The sequence below is a fragment of the Coffea arabica genome, chromosome 11e (genome assembly GCF_036785885.1).
Source record: "Coffea arabica cultivar ET-39 chromosome 11e, Coffea Arabica ET-39 HiFi, whole genome shotgun sequence".
Taxonomy (NCBI): Eukaryota; Viridiplantae; Streptophyta; class Magnoliopsida; order Gentianales; family Rubiaceae; genus Coffea; species Coffea arabica.
The window spans coordinates 12,974,829-12,995,862 of NC_092331.1; the positions used below are offsets into that span (position 1 = coordinate 12,974,829).

Genomic DNA, 21,034 nt, shown 5'->3' on the forward strand with positions numbered 1-21,034 from the left:
CAAATCCGAAAAAATTTATCGAATTTGTGTCTAGTCCGGATCCAAATCCGACCCATTGACACCCCTAGTTGGTGCTTTGACCAGGTAAGTTCAACTTTGGTTGGTCAGTTCTCTTTAATGTTAAATTTTGAGTTTACTATCTCGCTCTCGCTCTCGCTCTCTGTGACACACACACAGAGAGACACACACCCACAAAAGCAAGCACATGCTTCACGCGCTTGTGCGTGCAAACAGGCAAACACACACCACTGCAAGCGCTCACACGTACAAATGTATTAAAAGCCTTTCTTTGTTTTACTTTTGTGACTTCTACATTTTGGATGATCCATCTAAGGCTGGATCCCATTTTTCCCATTTTTGGATGATTCATCCAACACTTTCTTATATATTTTTTACATGGATATTTCTTTTACTGGGGAAGGAGAATGTTCAGCTATTCATCGATTAACTAACTAAGAATTTTAGTTCCTACCAATTGGATAGCTTGTAAAAGGCGACGGAACATGCCCTGGTGACAGCAAAAGGCATTTCTGCAACTGTTACACCGTGGACCTTGAACCAAAACCAAAAGTTAGATCATTCTTGAACATTCAACCAAGAAACAGATAAAACAACTGACAGCCAATCAGAAGATAGAAGTTAACTAAGTCGCTAATAAAATCCACGATCAACATGCAAAAGATCTAGCATTCCATAGAGGGAGTCAAGAAGGACAATATTCAGAACTTTTCATGCGTAATATCTCAGAGAAGACTGCAATACAGGAAAAATCATCTCTGATCTTAAAACAGGAGCAGACACAGCATGACGTTGCTACCATGCTCTCGGACTAGGATCAATTTACATGCCTCACCACAAAGCCAAATTTAAAAGATACAGGTCTATACCTTAGCTATACATCTAATTCTGAACTAGAACCTCTAGTTGCAGCAGAATACTACTCTGACTCAATAGTGTCTCCAGAAGCATATCTTGTATTGAGTTAAAAACTTTTTCTGGTTAAGACATGTTCATTGGTGGCCAAAAACAGTTACTCATACTATTGACTTTTGGTAGTAAACAAACAGCATGACACACGGTGGTTTCTTCTCATTAATGCATCTGCAAAAATCAGACAGCAGATAAGCCACACGAAAAATAAACCAAGCACTTCTATATACAACATGATAGCTTCCACAAGCACAAGATTATATTGAGGAAGGAGCAGTGCAGTACTCGGACCAAGACTGAAAAGTTCCTAGTCACTAGAGATGACATAACAACAATTACCTGATTGATGCTAAAGCGATCAAGGTGTCGCCTTTCTCCAAGACCACTGTGTAGAACCGACTACAATCTTCACAAGGAAACTTAGAGCTGCAAAAGATAAAGCAGTCATATGGTGCATTGCTTTTGATTAACGTCTCATGTGAGTTATTAAACAACAGAAACAAAGCACAACAACATCAAACAGCAAAGGATTAATAACAATTTGAAAGCCTATGATTGTCTACTATATCTACACCTTCAGTCACAGGGATGAATATATAGCAAACACACACAGTTGAAGTATACAGACCAAAAAATACACAGTTTAAAAGAATCAGATATTTTATCTCGGATTACTACTCTATATTGACTTAAAAAGTCTACCACTGAGTTTGATCTGCATTGTGCAACGTAGGGCTGTGAAGAAATTAACTGAAATTAGTAGCGAAGGAAGATGAAATGCAAATTAAAAATGGTACGCATAAAAGGCATATAGAATGTTAATAATCAATAATCAATTACACAAGCACAAGGCAGAACGAGAGAGCTAAATAAAGAAGGTTTAAAACATGGAGAAGAGGATGATGAGAGAAACCATGTGCAGAATAAGTAGAGATTTTTAAGCAGGAAAAGGTTCATGTCCGAAAGATAAAGAACTCACCCCCAATTGTATATTAGTTGTGGTATCATATTAACAATGGATCTTGGATCCACCATTGGGTCAAAATATTCCTCCATCATTTGAGGCACAACAGCTAGCTTTGAGTTGTATTATGCCTTTAATGCTAGAAAACTCTGTGCAGAATGAGCTTGCTGATCACCATTGATGCACTTCAAAAGTGTCCAGCGAAATCCATCAGAAGCAGGATTGGACGACCAATGTTTGCTTGAAGACCAAGATAGACCTACATGACACAGTCGACCTAGTATCTTAAAGATATTCACTTTTTTAGAGTAATGGAATAAGAATAGAACCACAGAAAACAACAATACAGGAAAACCTATACATATGGACTCTAAAAGTTAATTTAAGACTGTCATGCCCTGCATTACATGGATGAGACATGACCATGTAAACTGAAGTAACCAAAAACATCCTTTTGAGTTCAATGGCAACATCTCCTGTCTTATTTGTGTATAATTCATTTTTCTTCACTCTCTTGATTCCCAGTTCTAATACAAGTACGTAAAAAATGAACCTATAACCTATATCTTGGAAAAGCTAATCTAAACTCCTCTGTTCCATAATTGGTCTGATCCAATTGTCAGGTTCATCCAACACTAAAGTTTAAAAATCACAACAGTCCTGTGCCCAATATGACCTCATGACCAAAGGACATGGTAGAAAAAATGATACTTCTTTTGACTTCATTCCAGGTTTGCAACTCTTGCAGGGAAACAACTTCATATGAAACTGTTATGCCATAAGACGGCATGGCAAGAATTCAACAAATTGAATACCAAACTGGTCGTAAAACAAAGAGGAATACCCCTTGGCATGTCGCAGAACAGCACCAGGTATCAGAGGATATGTCTAATTTGCTATCATGTTCTTCCACACAACCCTCATGATCTGCCAACATATCCAAGTAATCATGCTGCCAGAAATTTTAACTGACAAATTAAGGATCTACAAGCAACAAAACCTAATCAATAATAAAAACAAATTGCATACAGTCTACTGCATGGCCCACAAACAACAAGATAAACACATGAAAATCTTTTGAAGTTTTCTAATGACAAATATGCCACTATAAGATCAACATAACACAATGGCAGATGGGTAACACAAAAAGCAACCAAATGAAAATCATGCTTATTTTTGTTCTAATGGAAGTTGATACTAGAGTTACCCTATTTATGACCCAAATCCAAGTAGGGATGCCAGATGCATATCCACATCCAAAGTGTGAAACCTGCCTACGTTTTCACGCCAAACCTTATGATGGACTTTTGACACAGTTATATTTCCTTAGGACACTTTGAAGAAATTTTTGTTAACAAGTTAGACTTTCAATGCATAATAATAAATTATATATATCCAACAGTCATGTTGAGGCCACATGGGATATGGAACATGGTCCAAAGCAGTGGGAAAATTACATTTAGATCTGTATCCCAATCAGTTGATGCAAGAAACTTCATTAATCCCAAAAAAAGGGTCTTTTTCTGGAAAAAGACTGAAAATTTAGCCATATCAAAATGAATCTGAGTATGACACGTAATCATCTGTCCCTTCAGTTTATAAACTCTCCCACTCTCCCCACCACACAAAGATTATCCATGTATACTCACATATGAAGATAATGCATAACAGGAGACAGGAGAACCTCCACATATTTTGGCACTGGGAGCATTTCAGCATTCCAAGAGGTAGTAAAGCCTCCTTTTCATCCATCCCCTTGCCACAGATCTGGCAAGCGCACTGCAGACAATACCAATTTCCATCTGGTATTTCCTGAAAAGAAAAGAAATGAATAAAAATTAACACCTAGAACCAATAGTTTTGCAAAAAAGCAATAAAACACTGCTAAAAGAAATGAAGTGAAGAGCAAACAAAGAGGTTGAACAGGAAGAAAAAGCCATTAAACCTGGATGAACAAAAGGGCAATATTTCTGGTAGATCATTAACCCGATGATCCATTACCATTGTCTTCTCTATTTTTAATAAGCAACAGATGGAGAATTTCTTCCCATTTCTTCTCATCTCTTTTCTGTGCTCCGTGAGAAGCATTTTTGCCTCTACCAAAAAAATCAATTGCCCTTGCTTAGAGGAAAGAATGGCATATATATAGATATAGGCAGACAATACACCCATTTCTTGGATATTACCATCATACATCAGTTTATTTACAGAATTTGACACGTTTATTGAAAGTTGATGCCACAGGGAATGTGACCCGTATTTTAAGGCTTGTCTCATATATTATGAGTAGTAAATGCATTCACACTCACCGACAACTCCAAAATTTAGACAAGCACCAAATGCGTTTACACTCACTGACCACGAAAAAATTTGGACATAAAACTCAACATAATTTCCTTAGCAATTTTCCTCAAAATTCTGCAATAGAAGTCTTCTAGAACCATTCCACTATATTAATTTTAAGGAAATTTGTTTGGTACATATGTTGGGTCGAACTTGTCCCCTGTGGATAGGTTGTATCCATGTCAAAGAAGCAACTATATATCTCAATGAACATTAAATTCCCATCAAATCGTTTCAAAACCAGTAGTGAGGACTCATCAACCTGAAATACTCCAGCTGTCAGCATTGCTAAATTGCTATGCTAATTTCATGAAATAAAGCATGTATAAGACTCCTTCACAGCAAAGGTCAATGAATGTGGTTGCCATTCAAAATGGTAGTCTATGAGCAATGGTTCTCAACACCAAGGATGTAGCTTCTCTAATCTTGTAAACTACGATTTGGAATTTCATTAAAGAACTACTAGCTTGAGATGTAACGCAGAAAGCCAGCTCCCATACAAAAATCAGAAAGTAGTCAGAAATCTGTCCTGTAATAGTACAACTCTACATACAAGTGATCAAGTTGATCCAAAAAAATAAATAAGTAAATAAATAAAGTATCTGAAATTCTGGTCCAGCATAAAAAGTGAGCCAATCAACAAGATCACTGTAGATAGTCCATGCAATCTTTTTTTTTTTTTTGGTTCAGACAATAAAGGTTCAAGCAACTATGATCAGATGAGACAAATCTGAAGTTTTCAACCTTTGCTCAACCTTTCAAATTTGCCTCCTAAGTTCTTTGGCAAAGTTGGAATTGTTTGGAGCTAGCATTTATAGAGATTGTTCAGACAGTTGACAGCCGGAATCCCTAAACTTAATTGTTATAATCTATTAAAAGGTAGTATTAAAGTACATACCAAAATATCAATTTCTGCCCAGAAAAGGGTTATTCTTTCTATCCGACTCACTTTCTATAATCCTTAATAGAATATTGACTACATATAACAACATAACATGACAAGAAGCCTAATTGAAACCGCATGGGAAAAAGTTACTTCATGGCATACAAAAGGTAATTGGTTTAGCTATATCAACATATCCATTTAGCCCAAGTATAAATGACAGTCTGAGTTGTATTAACTGAAATATAATTGATATGATCCAAGAGCCAAGGCAGAATGAACTAAGCAAGATGACTCAAATTAACATAAAAATGGGAGCCACTGGCAAATACAAGATATCTAAAGTACCTCATAAGTAGGAAATAGGGCCACCTTATCCCGTGATAACTTGCCAAGTCAAGTTTGAAAAAAAAAAAAAAAAAAAAAGCTCAAATAATTTGAAATGTGAATACGACAACTTTCTAGAGTCTCAGACAAATCACAATCACCCTGAAGGCTGAAGTTAGAGCTTAACATTGTATCTGCCAATAATAGATAGACACAAAAAAGTTACAGATATTGCCATATTGGTGCTAGGTATCATATCTACTACTGCTGAAAATAAAACGACAAAGGAAATATTTATTAAAACCATCAAAAGCTTCCTTTCACTATAGGATATATATCTTATAAAATAGAATATTAGAAAATATTCATCGCAAAGGTGCTTCAATTAAGAGAACTGGTATCATCAAGATGCATTTACTTGTACATTGACAGAAGTAGAGAACTTTACATAGCTGCTTGAAGATGATTAATCTCCAACTAGAGTGAACTATTGCCAAGAACGAGAGACAAAAAATTTTTTTTTTTTTTTTTAAAAAGAGTGAGCTCATCCAATATTTATGACATGTTCAGAATTTCTGTGGTACTTTGAGGACGAGATGGGTAAGAAAAAAAATATAGTTAAGATACATAAAGATACGTAAACAAGAGGCAATGCAACAAACATGCATCCAGCAAGTGACTTATATTTAAAGCCATTGTTCAAAAATTAGTTCCTAATCACAAATGAAAATCAAATTTGAATAATTGCTGAATGTGTAAAGTCTAAGAAATTATTATGTTGATCCATTCTGTCAACTTTTTGCTTCTTTAAACCCATGCAGGATAAATCCTATTTACCCTTCATTGTCACACAAGTATCAGAAGTTATAAATTTTTGTTTGTTTGACTGCAAGCAAGATTACTCCCCCTTACCTTTCAATGTCATAGGACTAAACATAGGAAGCTTTAACTTTTAATTTGCTTAAAATCCAATTTTATGGGCTTCCATGGTTGAAAAAGGAATAAGAGGTTTTTTAACCTTATCTTGTGACCGCGGCCTTTATCGTGAGAAATCTTCCACAACATAGCTTAAACTATTTCTGACAGAATTCAATTGGTTGAGATGCAAACGGCATCAACAACTAATTTCTTGGTAGACTTACCAATTTCTTATAGAAACTCATTCAAGATCAAGAATGAACAATTTTCCTTCTGCTGTTAAGATTTGGTTGATGAATAAATAACCAAGAAAACTTATGAAATGCAAAACTAATACTTTTTGAATATATAAACCATAATAACTACAAATTTCTTGAAGTGCCCAGACTCAGATCACTCTCTCAACACGAAATGGGTAAATTCTGTAGAAATCTACAAGATTGATTCTCTTCTTAGTCAACATTTTCTCCAAAACTTCTGTTTCATAGAGATCTTTTGTTTTGCAAATAGTTCACGAGAAGACTGAAAGAATGTAATAACCTATGCAACATTGATGAGACGTCCAAGTGAAATTTTAGCTTTCTTCCACGTTCATATTGGCTCACAATAAATATTTAGCAGGTCAGAAATTATTATGCTGACCCATCTGATATAATTCACAACCTATATAGGCCTGGTCACACATTTAGAATAATACTTTTCAACTGTAACTGCATTTTTCTATTAATTTCAAAATAAACTAGTGAATTATTAGCTAAGACAAAGAACAAGTCTAAGAAAGCATTTTCACGCGACTCTTCCAGTCTCAAAAGTCATAAAAACCATTTAATTTCAAGATTCAAAAAAACTTCTATAGTGAAGATCTCTTGTTCTTCACCATGTTTGGTATGAAAAATGGATTTGGAAAAAAAATCACATTTTTTCTCTCAAACTAGCTTGAGATAGATTTGGACAGCTACATATTATGCACAAAATAATTGATCAATATGATTAGAATATGTTTATGAAATATCCCCGGGATACATTTATTCAATGTGGACCAGTTTTTAACACTGTCAATGGACTTCGTTTCCATTCTAACATTTCAAAGCCATTTTAGTAGATACTAAAAAAAGAAAAAGCTCCAAATTGACTTGTTACACAATAATATATTTTTCCAGTCATTGTGGAAGGACGAACAGCCAAAAGATAACTGCATTACTTATTTTTGCTGAAAAGAAGAACTCATGTATAGATAACAAAAGAAGTTGTTAGGCGACCAAGATTTACACAAGCATTTGGCTCAACAAGATAGAATTTTTGAACCCGGAAACTTGCAGACCTAAACCCGGAAAATACTAAGTGATCAAATTGATCCAAAGAAGCATATCAATAAAGTCAATAAGCAATATGACTCTAGAGAGGCCAAGCACTTTTTTGTTTCTTAGGTAGTAAAACTTCAAGGACCTCTAATTCAATCTTCAGTTAACCTTTCAAATACGTCTCCTAAGTACTTTGGCAAAGTTAAAATCGTTTAGGACCTACATTTTCAACATTGTTTACCAGTTGACCCAAACATAATCAATTTGGTGCTGTCATCTAGGAAAATCTTGCAAGATTTCTCATGAGCAGAATACAGAAACAAAAGAATATATACCATTAAAAACCAAAATAACATTTTCTGCCAAGAAAAGAGTCACTTTTTCTCTCCACCTTGCATTTCCTAAGCCCTAAAAAGATATATTGACTATATTGAGTGATGCAACAAAAGAACAAGGACACAAGAATGAGGTTGCTTCATTGCATACAGAAGGTAATTGGCCTGACTATAGCAACTTATACAAGTAGACCTTCTCAAAGTATATATGACAGTCTGAATCGTAATAACTGAGATAAGAGCAGTGATATACTTGATATGCAAGGCATAAAGAACTAACCAACATGACCGGATTAAAACAGTGCCAATACCAAGTAGAAAAGATGTGACGTGCCCTGAGAGGAACAAGTAGAGCCATATTAACCTATCATAACTTATAAATGGTCCACCACAATCTTTTTTGGAGGTAATAATGAACTAAAACTTACCTCAGTCATTTGAATGTGAATATAACAGCTCTCTGTCTCAGACCAATCACAACTACGCTAATTCAGGAAATGTATCTTAAAAGTGCAAGATTGGGACACCAAAATCCAGCCATTTTCGTCTCAAACAATCCAAGTTACGAATTTAATTTCCTGGTGCAAAACTAATCATAATTAGTTAAATCCCACCAGTATTAAAAACTGATCATAATTGTTCCACGGGACAATCAGGACTTATCTGTAAGATGAGGTTCACAAATATTTTTCCACATTAAAACTTGGGTGTGAAAAATTACTAGTGCTTTTTCATATTCTGTACGTCCTTGGACCATATTGTCCTCACTTACAGTTAACAAAACTCCAACATCTAAACAATTCACTTACCCATTTTAGAAGTAATTTTATAGTTCAATCAACAAAGAAACACATGTAGCCACCAAAATCATAATCATCAAGTTCTAGACGATTATCAAGTGTCAGGATACGAGCACATATTGGATTTAGGTTGGGAAACATTGGAGCAATACAAGGTAATATAATAATAAAGTGAAGAATAAATGAATTAATTGAACGCATTCACTACAAACGTAAGCAGTTTAACTATTACTACAAAACACAGAAACAGAATATGTGTCCTGCATGCCGCCATTCAGCCGATCACCCGAGGAATTACAGATTCAGAAGCACAAATATATGGATAATATGCAACAAGTGGTCACGACTACTACCAAGTAAAACTAGTAGCAAATTAAAAACCCCAAAACACATATGCATCATTCAAACAAAACAAGACTTTGATCCTGCACCATGCATTATCAAGCACTAATACAATTCTTTTCCCCAAATTATCAAGCTCTCTGTCTCAGACCAATCACAACTACGCTAATTCAGGAAATGTATCTTAAAAATGCAAGATTGGGAACTAATTTACAGATGGAGCTTCAATTAAGAGGACAGGTGTAGGTTGACTAATTTCATAAAATAGATACTATTTAAGGAAGAACAGACACAATCAGTCCATGCAGTTAATCTACAATGAAACGTGTATGTCTGCACATTACTGCTGAAGAGTAGCATTTATGAATCTATATGTTACTCCACACATCTTCCAAGCATCCAGCTTGACCAACTGCAATTAACATGGTAACTTTGTATGCCACTTTTACACTTCAAAAATTAAAAAGAAAAATGGCACAAGAAATTGTCCATTTCCAAATATAGCCACAAACGAATCATGTTGAACCGCACAAATTCTTTTTAATAAGGAACATTCATAACCTTCTAACTTCCATTTCCACAGAATGCATTAAGTGTAACCAGTAACAGTTTTTCAACAACTCATCCCTCAATTCCATAATAAGTTCACTATCTAATTACATGACCTACAATCTAACAATCTCCTGAAACACCCAGTAAACAACCACAAAATTTTAAGATTAAAGCACATGTTTTCCTCTGAATCCAAGTAATTAACGGTTAAATCTCTAGAAGTAACTGCCAAGAGAAAAAAAATACTGCCCTTAATCAGTAAAATGAACACCATAATCTACCAGATTAAATCTCCATAATTTAAAAGAAAAAAAATTCAGTTGGCAAGGAAGATGCTCTTTCCACATTCCACAACTATACACATATGCAAAATCATGAGCATTATGAACACCTATTATCAGTTATTTACTAGAAAAAGCTGTACACAAGCAAAAAGGAACTCTTAATTACGAAATTAGAAACAACAATTATATATCAATTGAAGAAGGCTTACGAAATACTTTTACCGCTGAAGAACTTGATGACAAGAGAAAATGAGTCTGGTGCAGACTTTGACAATAGTTGATGGACCCAAAACCAGTTCGAATTTTGAGAAAGCCTGTGGCTTTATGCCAATTTTTGCCTCCAATTGAAATCCCATTCGCTCTGTCTTCACTACTGCTGCTACTGCTGCTGAAACTATTATTGCTATCCATTCTTACCAAAACAAACAGAAAGTGGAATGAGCTTAGTGAATTTATACCTATATTCCTTCCCCTGCTTGAATGCTACAGTAACGACCAACAAAAATATTGCCAGGCCCAACTAGAAAACAGAGGAATATTAAGCTACAGGAAAATTGTTATCCAAAGTACCTTTAAAAAATAAAAGAATTTCATTTTTAATATGTAGTGATCAACATCCACTTCGTTTTTGCTGTTGGTCTCCAAAGAATTCTAAAGTTTTTTTTTAAAATAATAACATACAACTGCTGAAATTGTACAAAGAAACTACTATTACAAGTTGGAGTAATTTCAAATTGAAGCCACTCCATCACTGAAAACCTTCCTAGTTGATTATGTAAACTCCTGGCTATAGTTGCATCTTTGACATTTTAATTAGTTAACTAAGAATTCTAGCATCTAGCAAGTCCTTCCTTCCCGTTATGAGCAACTTCATCAGGGTATTGTCCACAGACAGGTCGTGGAGCAAACTTTTGTCTCATGTCCTTGATGATGCAAACAACTACCTTGGTCTTACTTTGTGCTTTCTCACCAGTCACCATCTCTGAGTATTTCTATTCTAATTGAGCTTCCTCAAACAAGTCCTGTCAGCATTTTTGGTCTAGAATGTATGGAAAGAACTCCTCGGGAGCAACCTCCTCTTGCATCTGCATAATTAGTTCCTATTTCCAACAAACAAGTTCATCACTTTCTAAAGAGGGAAAATAAAAGCAATCTCCATTAAAACAGAGGATACAACACTTGCCTAGTCTCGAGGTCAGCCTCATTTGTCCTCAACTCACACATTGGCAATCTTCAGATATATAGTTCCAGGAACGACCATTAAAGAGCACTGAACTGCCAAAGTTGAAATTGCCTAACCAGAGCACCACCAACAAAGTAAGCTAATTTAATTCTTTTAAAAGCAGAAATCTTGCGAGCAATTGACAGACATATGCCCATAAATGCACTATCAGAGAAAGAAAGAAAGAGCGGGAAAAAAGCAATCTACAAAAATTGTACCTACACAATTTAAGAAAGAAAATCCAAACAGACTCTCTTCTATTTCCTTTTTGAAAAGAACTCATAGGTGACTTTCAACATTCTAAATAAAGGTTTTGTGAAGAACAACGCACACTAAAATTCAATTGCAACAATTAATTTCTTAACTTTCTTTGAGGCAAGAACAGAGACTGGTGATTCCTCCCTTCTCTTTATTTTTTTATTATTTTTTTTGGGCACATCAAAATAATGAATAAGAGCCTAGCCCCACAAGCGCCAAATATAAAATTAAAAAAAGGAAGAAGAAGAAGAGCATCAGAGTCTTATGATGACTTACTTTGGATCTTTACCGTAACCATCAATTCTTGTTATCAAGGACTAACAGACAGCCCAAATCTAAAGTTAAGTTGGATTTTCATCAGTTTGATGATCTCCAATTAGATGTAAGCTTTGCAGGAAAAGAAAGATGAGCAGCGCCAATGAGGAGGGGGGTTGAGATAGAAACAGGGCCTGGAAGTGAAAAATATTTAATTAGTTCTGCAAAAAAGCAATAAAAAACTGCTAAAAGAAATGAATTGAAAAACAAGCAAAGTGGTTGAACAGGAAGAAAAAGCCATTAAACCTGAATGAACATTTCTGGTAGATCATTAATCCGATGATCCGTTAACATTGTCTTCTCTATTTTTAATGAGCAACAAATGTAGAATTTCTTCCGTTTCTTCTTCTTTGTATTTTTTCTTATATCTTTGCTATGCTCCATGAGAAGCATTCTCGCCTCAACCAAAAAAATCAATCGCCCTTGCTTAGGGGAAAGAATGGCGTATATATAGATATAAGCAGACAATACACCCATTTCTAGGATATTACCATCATACATCAGCTTATCCACAGAATTTCACACGTTTATGGAGAGTTGATGGCACGGGGAAAGTGATCCGGATTTTTAGGCTTGGCGCATATGTTATGAGTACTAAATGCATTCACACTCGCTGACAACTCCAAAATTTAGAAAAGCAGCAAATGCGTTCACACCCACTGACCGTGAAAAAATTTTGGACATAAAGCTCAACATAATAGCCTTATCAATTTTCCTCAAAATTTTGCAACAGAAGTCTTCTTAAACCATTCCACTATATCAATTTTAAGGAAATTGGGTTGCTACATTTGTTGGGTTGAACTTAACCCCCGTATATAGGTTGTCTTCATGTCAAAGAAGCAACTGTATATCTCAATCAACATTAACGTCCTTTAAAATCATTTCAAAACCAGAAGTGAGTACTCTTCAACCTAAAATATTCCAGCTGTCAAAATTGCAAAAATGCCATGCTAATTTCATGAAATAAGGTGCGTGTAAGACTCCTTAACAGCTAATCAAAGGTCAATGAATACTGCTGCCAGTGGAAATGGGAGTATACAAGCAATTGTTCTCAACACCAAGGATTTAGCTTCTCTAATCTTGTGAACTACGATTTGGAATTTCAAGAAAGATAATACTGGCTTGAGATATAATGCAAAAAGCCAACTCACATGCAAAAATAACAGAAAGTAATCACAAATCTGTTCTGTACTAGGACAACTCTATATGCTAGTAATCAAGTTGATCCCCAAAAAAAATTTATTAAAAAATCTGGTTCGGCAGAAGAAGAGTGCCCATCAACAAGACTACTGTTGAGAGTCCAAGCACACTTTCTTTGGATGATAAAGGTTCAAGTGACTATGATCAGATGAGACAAATCTGAAGTTTTCAACCTTCACTCAACCTTCCAAATTTTCCTGCTAAGTTCTTTGGAAAAGTTGGAATTGTTTGGAGACCCACAAAAAGAATAAGAATTACATACCAAAAAGAGTGCCAATCAACAAGATCACTGTAGAGAGTCCAAGCGTTCTTTTTTTGTTTGGATGACAAAGGTTCAAGCAACTACGATCAAATGAGACAAATCTGAAGTTTTTAACATTTGCTCAACCTTTCAAATTTGCCTCCTAATTTCTTTGGGAAAGTTGGAATTGTTTGGAGCTAGCTTTATCGACATTGTTCAAAACAGTAAACACCCAAAGTCCCTAGGCTTAATGTTATAATCTGTTAAAAGGAAGTATACAATTACACACCAGAAAATCAATTTCTGCCTAGAAAAGAGTAATTTTTTGGATCCCTACTTGCTTTCTATAATCCCTAATAGAATATTGACTATATATAACAATATAACATGAGAAGAAGCCTAATTGAAACCACAAAGGAAAAAGTTGTTTCGTTTCATACAGAAGGTAATTGGTCTTGCCATATCAACATATCTGTATAGCCTTTCTCTTAACTACACATGACGCTCTGGGTGTACTAACTGGGACAGAGTTGAAATAATCCAAGTGCACGGCAGAACAAGCTAACCGAGACTCAAATTAATATAAAAATAAAACCACTGCCAAATAAAAAATATCTAAATTACCTCGTATGTAGGACATAGGCCACCTTAACTTGTGATAACTCACTGATTTCAAGTTTGATAAAAAAAAAAATTACCTTGAATCATTTGAAATGTTAATACAACAGCATTCTAGAGTCTCAGACAAATCACAACTACCATAAAGTTAGAGCTTATCATTGTATCTCTGCCAATAATAGATAGACACAAAAAGTTACAGATATTGCAATATTGGTGCTAGGATATCATCTCTACTACTGCCGATAAATAGAACGAAGAAGGAAAATTTTATTAAAAACATCAAAAGCTTCCTTTCACTAATAGAAATGCATATTAAAAAATACAATATTAGAAAATATTCATCACAAAGGAGCTTCAATTAAGAGAATTGATGTCATCAAGATGCATTTACTTGTATGTTGACAGAAGTATAGAATTTTACATAGCTGCTTGAAGATGATTAATCTCCAACTAGGGTGAACTATTGCCAGGAAAAAATATAGAGTAAGCTTATTCAATGTTTACGACATCTTTAGAATTCCTATGATACTTTGAGCGCAAGATGGGTAAGAATAAATACACAGCTAAGAAACATAAAGATATGTAAACACGAGGCAATGCAACAAACATGCATCCAGAAAGTAACTTATATTTAAAGCCACTGTTCATAAAATTAGTTCCCAATCACAAATGAAAATCAAATTTGAACAATTGCTTAATGTTGGAAAGCTCAGATCTCAAATTAAGTTGAATTTTCATCACTTTGATGATCTTCAATTAGATGTCAACTTTGCAGGAAAAGAAAAAAGGAACAATTACTTGTACAGCTATGTAATCCAGTGAGTAAAGAAAGTTATCTAGTTTCCTTCTTAGCTTTTAGGAAACAAAGCTTGTATATGCTTTATCTTTTACCACCTTCCCACTCTTTCATCTCCTCAGTTTACCATCTCTTTCTTCATGTTTTCATTACCAAGATTTGGAACCTGAAGAGTCAAAGTCATCAATATGAATTTTTTTATTCCTTTTTTACACTAGAAAGATGAAAGTCTACCCCAACTTCGCTGTTAATCTTTCAACAGAAAACTCAACCCTACATGACAAAGCAATAAGTATCAAGAATATCAACTTACAGAAAAGACAAATTGGAAAGTGTGAGTAATTCCAACCAATTATTGGCAATCACAAATACCCCAATATGGAAGCAAGGAGGTGTAACTTAATATTCAAATGACAAACTAGTATTAACAATCAAACACAAAGGAAGAAACTTGAAGTCAGACCATCAGAATCTTACTTCTCCTGGCTATGTTATCAAGTATCAATACAAAATCAAAAATAACAATGGAAGCTAAGAAGCCAACAGGTCTTTCAATATCCACTATCCGTAACCCAAAATACATTATTACCCAAACTGTTGGCTCTTCGGGTATTTGCTGCGGGACCCCTAGAACATCTCACATTAGTAGGAGGCACAAAGTGTAACTGCACAGAACTCACCCCGTTGATATTTCCATTCTCTTAATTCTTCGGTTCACATCCTTTCCTCACTCTTCACCTCTTCAATGCACCTTCTCTTCCTTGTCTCATCTTCTTAAGCTCCAAAATCCCATTTTTCTCCAGATCTCCCTCTTCAACTCGATCCTCTGCATTCAACGATCCCAAATTCCCATCATAAACAGGCAATGCCAAAGAATCCGAAAGCTTCAAATGCAAGGCTCTAATCCCATCCCACTTTTTTGGAACAACCTCCGAAATCCCTTTCACAGCAGCAAAGACATTCTCAACAATCTCATGACTCCCCATCCCACCACATTTCCCCACCTTCACAACACTACAACTCCCACTCCCAAAGCATAACAATGCCGAATTTACTGCCCTCTCAATCTGCTCTTTCCAATTGTCCCTGCTCCTCAAATCCAACGGCACCGGAATTTTCCTCTTCTTCTTATAAAATTGCTTCCCTAAAACACCTGGAAGCAACGAAACAACCCTTTTATCCGCAAAAAGCATGTCGTATGATTGATACAGCTTTCGCCTTCCCTCCAGAGTCTTGCAATCTGATTTCAGCTTGGACAGCTTGACAACCTTATCAATGGGAATATCCTCAGACTTCACCTTCTTTTGAGCAAATTCTGCAGTAATTCTATACGGGGATTTGATGGGCCGGTCATCTATAATCAGGCAAAGGCTGACGTTGCCGTCAGCCAGAGAGTGAAGCGGGTTTGGGAGTGAAATTTTGTGGGGTATTTTGGACGAATCTTTTGGTGGGATTTTCTTGAGGGTCAAGAGGAGGTAAATGAAATCTTCTTCTTCGTTACCATCTTCATCTCCGAGAAATTCTTGCTTTTCTTCTTCTCCTGCAGCAGGTTTATTTTGGGTTGTTATGGGGTGGAATTTTCTCCATTTTATCAGAGCTTTTACTGCTTTTGTGACTGTTGCTTGGCTGATTCTGTCTTCAGGAGAAGGAGGACTAGTTGAAACCATCGACATATACATAAGCGACCGGAGGAGGGAGGCTGCGGACGGTGGCGGAGGCGGAGGCGGCGGCTTTTAGTGTGGTCTTAGTCTACCATACAACGAAGCCTCAAGTTGCCGTTCCGAGTGGGATTGTCTTGTTAAGTGGATTTTGGGCTGAATTAGGGCCACCAAAAGCCCACTATGGTGGCCCATGGAACCAGATTTAGTGTCAATTTGTCCATTATAACTAGCTATGCATGTGAAATTGATTGCTTTAGGTCTGTAATTTTCGAAATCGAAATTTATGGGCCTGTTTGGAAGTTTGGTTTTTTACCAAGTTTGTATAATACTAATTTTTTAACAACTTTTACTACAGAAACCTCAAAAAACTTATCAAAATTTTTAACTTACATACTTCAAAAATACACAAAAAACTTTCCCTTCAACTTTTCTCCTTTTTCCTCCCCAACCCAAACCACCACATCCTCCGCCGCCGGCCACGACCTCCACCACCGCTTCCGGCTTCGATCACTATTCCGACCGCCAGTTCCGGCCTTCCTCTTTATTTTTTCTCTCCCACACCCCCTCTACTCCTCTCCCCTCCCCCTTTGACCGATCTGTTGGCGTCCTTCTGAAAATTTTTTTCCTTTTTTTTTTCTCCCTCCCCCCTCTTCACCTCTGTCTCCCCCTCCCCCTCCCCCTTTGACCGATCTGGTCGTGTAACCAGATCGCAAAGGAGGAGAGACGGCGGAGGAAGAAAGGGGAAGGGAAGGGGCCCGACCAGATCGCATCGTGAAGGGGGAAAGGGAGGGTGGCGGGGAAGGGGAGGAGAGGGGAAGAGGAGAGGCGGCGGGGAAAGGAAGGGAAAGGGGATAGGGAGAAGGAGAAGAGGGATGGCAGGGAAGGGAGAGGGAAAGAGAAAAAAAGCAAAAAAAAAAAAAAAGAGGTGGCGGGGGAAGGAAGAGGAAGGGGAGAGGGAGAAGAGAGATGGCAGGGGAGGGAGAGGGAGGGGTGGCTACCATGGAAGAGAAAAAAAACAAAAAAAAAAAAGACAGACCAGAAAGTTGCTGCCATGGAAGTCTCGGAAGAGGGAACAGGGGAGGGAGAAGAAGCAGGAAGGGAGGAAGGAAAAGAAAAAAGAAAGAGAAAAAAAAAAGAAAAACGAAAAAGAAAAAAAAATGAAAAGGAAATGTAAAAAAAACTTTTTATTTTACAAAAGTTTTTCTACAGCTTCTACAGTAATCTACAGTAAAGAGCCTGTTTGGAAGCTTGGTTTTTTACCAAGTTTGAATAATACTAGTTTTTTTAATAATTTTTGCTACAGAAACCCCAAAAATCTTATCAAAGTTTTTAACCTACACACTTCAAAAATACACAAAAACTTTCCCTTCAACTTTTCTTCTTTTTCCTCCCCATCCAACCCATCACATCCTCCGCCGCCGGCCACCAACGCTTCCGGCGCCAATCATTATTTCGGCCGCCAGTTCCGGCCTTCCTTTTTTTTTTTTCTCTCCCTCACCCCCTATCCTCCTCTCCCCTCCCGTTTTGACCAACTTGTTGGCGCCCTCTGAAAATTTTTTCCTTTTTTTCCTCCCTCTCCCCTCCCTGCCTCTGCCTCCCTCTCCCTCTTTGACCGATCTGGTCGCGCGACCAGATCGCAAAGGGGGAGAGGGGAAGAGGAGGGGCGGCGGGGGAAGGAAGGGGAAGGGGAGGAGAGGGGAGTGGGAGGGGCAACGGGGGAAGGAAGGGGAAGAGGAGGGGCGCGACCAGATCGGTCAAAGAGGGAGAGGGGAAGAGGAGGGGCGGCGGGGGAAGGAAGGGGAAGGGGAGGAGAGGGGAATGGGAGGGGCAACGGGGGAAGGAAGGGGAAGAGGAGGGGCGCGACCAGATCGCATCGTGAAGGGGGAGACGGAGAGTGGCGGGGAAGGGGAGGAGAGGGGAAGGGGAGAGGCAGCGGGGGAAGGAAGGGGAAGGGGAGAGGGAGAAGGAGAAGAGGGATGGCGGGGAAGGGAGAGGGAGGGGTGGCGGGGGAAGGAGAGGGGAAGAGAAAAAAAAAGCAAAAAAAAATAAAAGAGAGATGGCAGGGAAAGGAAGGGACAGGGACAGGGACAGGGAGAAGAGAGATGGTGGGGGAGGGAGAGGAAAGGGCGGCTGCCATGGAAGAGAAACAAAGCAAAAAAAAAAAAAAAACAGATCAGAAAGTTGCTGCCATGGAAGTCTCGGGAGAGGGAACAGGGGAGGGAGAACAAGCGAGAAGGGAGGTAGGAAAAGAATTAAGAAAGAGAGTAAAAAAAGAAAAAAGAGAAAGAAAGAAAGAAAAGGAAAAGGAAAAAAAACTTTTTATCTTACAAAATTTACAACTTCTCCAATGATCTACAATAAAGGTCCTATTTGGAAGCTTGATTTTTTACCAAATTTGTATAATACTAGTTTTTTAACAACTTTTACTACACGAACCTCTAAAAACTTATCAAAGTTTTTAACCTACACACTTCAAAAAATACACAAAAAACTTTCTCTTTAACTTTTCTCCTTTTTCCTCCCCCACCCAACCTACCACATCCTCCGCCGCCGGCCACCACCTCCACCATCAATTCCGGCGCCGATCACTATTCCGGCCGCCAGTTCCGGCCTTCCTCTTTTTTTTTTCTCTCTCCCACACCCCCTCTCCTCCTCTCCCCTCCCCCTTTGACCGATCTGTTGGCGCCTTTCTGAAAATTTTACCCTTTTTTTCTCCCTCCCCCTCCCCTCTTTGCCTCTGCCTTCCTCGCCACCCTCTCCCTCCCTCTCCCCCTTTGACCGATCTAGTCGTGTAACCAGATCGCAAAGGGAGAGAGGGGAAGGGGAGGGGCGGCAGGGGAAGGAGAAGGGCCCGACCAAATCGCATCGCGAAGGGGGAGAGGGAGGGGAAGGGGAGGGGCACGATCAGATCGCGTCGCAAAGGGGGAGAGGGAGGATGGCGGGGAGGGGAGGAGAGGGGAAGGGGAGAGACGGCGGGGGAAGAGGAGAGGGAGAAGGAGAAGAGGGATGGCAGGGAAGGGAAATGGAGGGGTGGCGGGGGAGGGAGAGGGGAAGAGAAAAAAAATAACAAAAAAATAAGAGGTGGCGAGGGAAGGAAGGGGAAGGGGAGATGGTGGGGAAGGGAGAGGGAGGGGTGGCTGCCATGGAAGAGAAAAAAAGTAAAAAAAAAAAAAAGACAGACCAGAAAGTTGCTGCCATGGAAGTCTCGGAAGAAGGAACAGAGGAGGAAAGAAGGAGGGAGAAGAAGCGAGAAGGGAGGAACCAAAAGAAAAAAGAAAAAGAGAAAAAAAGAAAAAAGAAAAAGAAAGAAAGAAAAAGAAAAGGAAAAAAAACTTTTTATCTTACAAAAGTTTTTCTACAACTTCTACAGTGATCTACGGTAAAGGGCCTGTTTGGAAGCTTGGTTTTTTATCAAATTTGTATAATACTAGTTTTTTAACAACTTTTACTACAGAAACCCCAAAAAACTTATCAAAGTTTTTAACCTATACATTTCAAAAATACACAAAAAACTTTCCCTTCAACTTTTCTTCTTTTTCCTCCCCCAACCAATCCACCACATCCTCCGCCGCCGGCCACCATCTCTAGCACCGCTTCCGGCGCCGATCACTATTCCGGCCTTCCTGTTTTTGTTTTTCTCTCACCCTCACCCCCTCTCCTCCTCTCCCCTTCCCATTTGACCGATCTGTTGGCGCCCTTCTAAAAATTTTTCTTTTTTTTTCCTTCCTCCCCTTCCCTTGTTCGTCTCTGTCTCTCCTGCCACCCTCCCTCTTTCCCTATGACCGATCTGGCCGCGTGACCAGATCGCAAAGGGGAAGAGGGAAAGGGGAGGGGCGGTGGGGGAAGGAAGGGGAAGGGGAAGGGCTCGACAAGATCGCGTCGCGAAGAGAGGGAGACGGAGGGTGGCGGGGAAGGGGAGGAGAGGGGAAGAGGAGGGACAATGGGGGAATAAAGGGGAAGGAATGTTAAGGGGAGCGGCGCGACTAGATCGCGTCGTGAAGGGGGAGAGGGAGGATGGCGGGGAAGGGGAAGAGAGGGGATGGGGAGAGGCGGCGGGGAAAGAGGAGAGGGAGAGGGAGAAGGAGAAGAGGGATGGCGGGGAAGGAAAATGGAGGGGTGGCAGGGGAGGGAGAGGGGAAGAGAAAAAAAATAACAAAAAAAAGAGAGGTGGCTGCCATGGAAGAGAAAAAAAGTAAAAAAAAAAAAAAAACAGACCAGAAAGTTGCTGCCATGGAAGTCTCAGAAGATGAAGCAGAGGACGGAAGGGGGAGGGAGAAGATGCGAGAAAGGAGGAAGGGAAAGAAAAAGAAAGAGAGAAAAAATTAAAAAAGAAAAAGAAAGAAAGAAAAGGAAAAGGAGAAAAAAACTTTTGATTTTACAAAAGTTTTTCTACAACTTCTACAGTGATCTACAGTAAATGGCCTGTTTGGAAGCTTGGTTTTTTATCAAGTTTGTATAATACTAGTTTTTTAACAATTTTTGCTATAGGAACCCCAAAAAATTTATCAAAAATTTTAACCTATACACTTAAAAAATACACAAAAAACTTTCCCTTCAACTTTTCTTCTTTTTCCTTCCCCAACCAACCCACCACATCCTCCGCCGCTGGCCACCACCTCTAGCACTGCTTCCGGCGCCGATCACTATTCCGACCGCCAGTTCTGGCCTTCTTTTTTTTTCTCTCTCCCTCACCCCCTCTCCTCCTCTCCCTTCCTCCTTTGACCGATCTGTTGGCGCCCTT

General features: G+C 38.4%; 1 protein-coding gene across 6 annotated transcripts; it reads right to left on the reverse strand.

Moving 5' to 3' along the window:
* Positions 1-708: 708 nt before the first annotated feature.
* LOC113718906 (uncharacterized) lies at positions 709-16,412 on the reverse strand. 6 transcript variants are annotated; one of them, XM_072072355.1, is made up of 9 exons: positions 15,313-16,412; positions 11,736-11,908; positions 11,163-11,273; positions 3,840-11,079; positions 3,544-3,706; positions 2,739-2,846; positions 1,910-2,153; positions 1,270-1,356; positions 709-1,101 (listed from the first exon to the last, which is right to left on the reverse strand). In XM_072072355.1, exon 1 carries the CDS (start codon positions 16,309-16,311, stop codon positions 15,367-15,369), a length of 945 nt encoding a protein of 314 aa, XP_071928456.1. In that variant the 5' UTR covers positions 16,312-16,412; the 3' UTR covers positions 709-1,101; positions 1,270-1,356; positions 1,910-2,153; positions 2,739-2,846; positions 3,544-3,706; positions 3,840-11,079; positions 11,163-11,273; positions 11,736-11,908; positions 15,313-15,366. The 6 variants fall into 6 exon arrangements, with proteins under 6 accessions (XP_071928456.1, XP_071928455.1, XP_071928454.1 ...); XM_072072354.1 differs by having other exon boundaries at positions 2,739-2,821; positions 3,579-3,706; positions 15,222-16,412; XM_072072353.1 differs by having other exon boundaries at positions 2,739-2,821; positions 15,222-16,412.
* Between the last annotated feature and the right edge of the window lie 4,622 nt (positions 16,413-21,034).

Bases quoted from the DNA above. Each gene is read 5' to 3' on its own strand.
- LOC113718906 (XM_072072355.1), bottom strand. From the start codon at position 16,311: ATGTATATGTCGATGGTTTCAACTAGTCCTCCTTCTCCTGAAGACAGA.